The sequence below is a fragment of the Diaphorina citri genome, unplaced genomic scaffold (assembly GCF_000475195.1).
Source record: "Diaphorina citri unplaced genomic scaffold, Diaci psyllid genome assembly version 1.1 scaffold4408, whole genome shotgun sequence".
Taxonomy (NCBI): domain Eukaryota; kingdom Metazoa; phylum Arthropoda; class Insecta; order Hemiptera; family Psyllidae; genus Diaphorina; species Diaphorina citri.
In genome coordinates, this window is record NW_007381807.1 from 1 (window position 1) to 4,069 (window position 4,069).

Consider the following 4,069-nt stretch of genomic DNA (forward strand, 5'->3'; position numbering starts at 1 on the left):
AAGATCGACATAACCTCTACAAATGTCATCTCCCAATCCTTCAATATCACTAGAGAGTATGACAGTTTGGAATCCTAAGCTTTCTGCCTTCCATTTAGCGCCTAACAGAGCAGCTCTATTGTTCCCAATGATGTGATTGTGGACGTTTTCGAAATATTTCGTATCCTGATGTGGTGTTTCGTGAGACAGAATGGTCATTACACTTTTTGAAACCTGAAATCAATAAATGTTTTTAGAAGAGAATTCATTTAGGATATAGGCCGTGTAGCTAGCCTGCATCAAGTGATGTCATACGATGATGGTCATCCTATGGTGTGTTTTTTCATTCAGATAGATGGTGAGACAACTCATCTCCTATACCTACCTTATTTTGTAAGCCATATTTGATCACAATATCTCTGGCGTCTGACCACAAATCTTCGTTTAGGACCGTTGGTCCACTCGCTATATCCTGCAATGGATCGCCCACGATGTCCGAAATAATTAGGCTCACTAGTGTTGCAGGATATACTATTTCAGCCAACTGTCCGCCTTTGACGTCCGATAGTTTTTTTCTAACTTTATTAAGTTCTTTGATGTTGGCTCCGGATTGAACCAGCAACTTTATCGTTTTCAATTTGTCTTCCAAACTCAAAGGACTTTTCGGTGAACTGAGACAGGCGGATCCTCCTGAAATGTCAAGTAATTGAGAAATTTTTATCTCCCAACAATTGGAGGCAACCTTTTCCTTCGAAAGTCCCTGTCGGTAGGTACCGAATTTTCAAGTTTTCTATGCTTATTAATCTTATTATATCTAATACCTAATAATGCTTACCTCCGGAGATTAGAACCAGTACGACATCATCTTTCGTACAATGTTTTACAAAATTCTGAATGAGTTGGGTATTTTGACAGGACGCTTCATCGGGTAGATTATTTCTGGCACATTCTCTAATTTCAATTTCACTATTCTTGTTAAACTGTGGTTTTAATATCCCAACACTGCCAAAAGGGACACTCAAAATCCCTTTGAGGCGCTGAGGACGAAACATGGCCTCAATTTCCACTGCCATTCCAAGGACAGCTTTGCCAAATCCAATCAAATACACATTATTCTTGATTAGGACGGTTTGATCTCGAATGATCAATTTGTTTTTCTCCAAACGAACATTTGCCTGAATCAAATTTTGTCCATTCACAGCACTCACTGCTGCTTCGTAAATTAGCTTGATTTCCTGCATTTTATTTCTGCACATACTTGTATAGCTCGCGGATCTCATAAAACTAAATGGCTTATGTAAAAATAAAAACGTTATCTTGAAAATGCTATTACTTAACATTGAACTGGAATGTCTAGATTCGAATACATTGAAATCATGAGCCACCTCCAGTCAGTATTGTTGACGAGCTAAATGTATTTATGTTTCGACATTGAGACATTAAACTTGATTCATAAATTGACTAATCACGGTTTAATGTAGTTACAGTATAGGTAAATACCTTTTTAGAACGAATAAGTACCTATACAAATAATAGGTAGTGAAATTATTAGATGACACAAAATTGTACACTATCACTGATTATTGAACTTGAGTAGTAAAATACCGGTACCTTGTCTTACACACCTACGGAACAAGACGCAAACAACACAGAACTTTTTACTGATTACTGTTTATTATCAAGGGGGCCTCTCATTGCAAACATATGAATCAATGAATGACCTAGATATCAGCTGTGTTATTGATAACAGCTGATAAGTAGCATATGTTTTGAGACAAGACGACGAACAGTGGCGGATAGTATCTATGTACATACCTAGGTATATTTAATAATTTATCCTAAGGTGAACCTTTTGAGGGTTGGTTTCCGCACATTGTCCGGAATATTCTAATCATAGCGTAGGATCCTCGATTCTCAATCTAGGGTTCGAAAATTTTCAATAATGAGAATCGAATTCACGGGTAGGTACAGGTGAGTGGTAACCGTTAGTTGAATTAAAATGTCATCAACTTCGCCCGGTCTTTGTCCGATCAACTCTTCAGTTTTTGTAAACACACGTCAAGCAAGTTCGTGTTACTTTCAGTTATCAGAAGAAAACAAACATGTGCTTCGAACATTGGGTAATATCATCCTTATCGGACATACTCGTACACTTGTACCTCGTAGTAAAGAAAGTAACTTAGGTACCTAACTAAATAAAACCTGCTCTCTGGTACCTATAGTAAAGGCTTATCAATGTTTGTTACAAGCAGTCATGAATATTCAATATTCATGACTGCTTGTAACAAACATGAATAGACAACTGAAAACTATACCTACTTATAGCTTGTCAACAATCAACAAGTGGTAGGTAAGTTTATCTATAGACTAATAGGTTCCGAATAGATTCCGAAACCTAAGTTCTTTTTTATGAGATTTACGAGTATAGGATCAAGCGTGCCGCCGGGAGGCGCGCGAACGTCAAGAGTTCGAAGCGCCAACCGGCCCATACACTTTTTTTGCCAGAAAGTTTGAAGCTCGGTTAAATCAAAGGATGATAGGTAGGCACTCTTCAGGGTACACCATACATACAATGAATGTTCTTATTTATAGGTATGTCATTTGTTAATTTTCACAGGTTCACACTAAAAATAAACCCTGAAGTTCGGTGTCAAGTTTTCAATGACTCGAATGAACATCAGAACGAAAATGCGACCAGTGCTTCCTTTAAAATTTCCTATAATCAATCCAGGACGGTGACAAATTGCGGATAAGTCCTAAGTGTAAATTATGTGCTTTACAACTTCATTTCTTATTCCGAACTCATGACAAGTTGGTGGGTACCTGTACTTACTACCTAACGAGGTACGTACTACGTAGTGTACCTATAATAATTAGAACTGATACATAAATATTGACTAAAATGTAAGGTAGGTACTTCTTACTTATGGAAATTGGTAACCATGTTTAGCATGTCAGTGATTAGGTTCCAGTTAGTGTTCATTTGGAGGAGGTTGGACAAAGTTCACCAAAATGACGTTCAGAATCAAGTGTCTAGCGTTGCTTCTTGTTTTGCTAAGAGCTAGTGATTCTAGTAACGGTAAGGAAATTTAAAATCTCAACACTCCAAACAAATTGGATTATGCGCCACATTCCTCGAAGATAATATGGAGATACGCGAGTCATGGTCAATCCGATTGAATGATGCGCCTAAAAGTACTATGATAAACGTTGTGTAGAAGTAGAGTCTCACCCACGCCGAGACGACAGTATTATTTAAAATTATAAATTAGTAAGTCGACTAAGTAAAAATGCAGGGCTCTGTTTTATGTACGATAAAAATATGCACGAATAATGATAGATTATGGTATAAATAACGCTAGGTGTCTAATCCTATATTACCTAGTGAATTTTATATAGCATATCATTAATATCTTCATTAATACATCCATAACATTAAACATTATAGTTGTGACCTCGAACAATAAATCATTCGAGGCCGACCCGTTGTTCACTATGGATAAACACAACTTCAATTCACGATAAATACATCCATCTATCATCTATCATTATCCATATGTTTTATGTGTATCCATGGACTTATGTTGAGGCAGTCACCGCGTGTATGAACAAATAGACAAATAGTGTTTTTATCTCTCGATACGATATAGATAAAGTGCCCTTTACTCATCTAAAGTCCGTGGAAACGGACTTTATTATGCAATATGGATGGACCACATGTCGTATTTAAACTTGTAGCAATTATTAGATAAAACTGAAAAGGCTAAGGCTAGAGTCAGGACTATCTTGAGGCTAAGATTGACTAGGAAAGGTAGACGTATTCGTAGGTAGTAACTAAAGAAGCAACCCCAGAAGCAAAACCTCTCGTGGGAGAAGTTTGTAAAGGAGGTGGTGACGTATAGCCAACTGACTTTTAACATTTTTAACCAAATCAAATTTTAACAAAACCAGGCTCCTTTTACATATGGGTAGATTTTGCCCGGATTTTATTAATTTTCGGTTTGCCTTATGTGGATTATAATACGGATTCCAGTGAGTCAATTTTTCATTTTTTCCCCTGGTGAAATCAAATTAATAGTTTTCAGAAAGG

The 4,069-nt window shown here is 36.9% G+C and overlaps 1 protein-coding gene across 1 annotated transcript; it reads right to left on the minus strand.

Moving 5' to 3' along the window:
- Positions 1 to 3: 3 nt before the first annotated feature.
- LOC103521022 (glycerate kinase-like) lies at positions 4 to 1,640 on the minus strand (the record flags this gene model as incomplete). The annotated part of the gene is made up of 3 exons (XM_008486125.3): positions 815 to 1,640; positions 365 to 669; positions 4 to 213 (listed from the first exon to the last, which is right to left on the minus strand). Coding segments are annotated over exons 1-3 (1,020 nt in total), but the record flags the coding sequence as incomplete, so codon positions are not given.
- Positions 1,641 to 4,069: the final 2,429 nt, after the last annotated feature.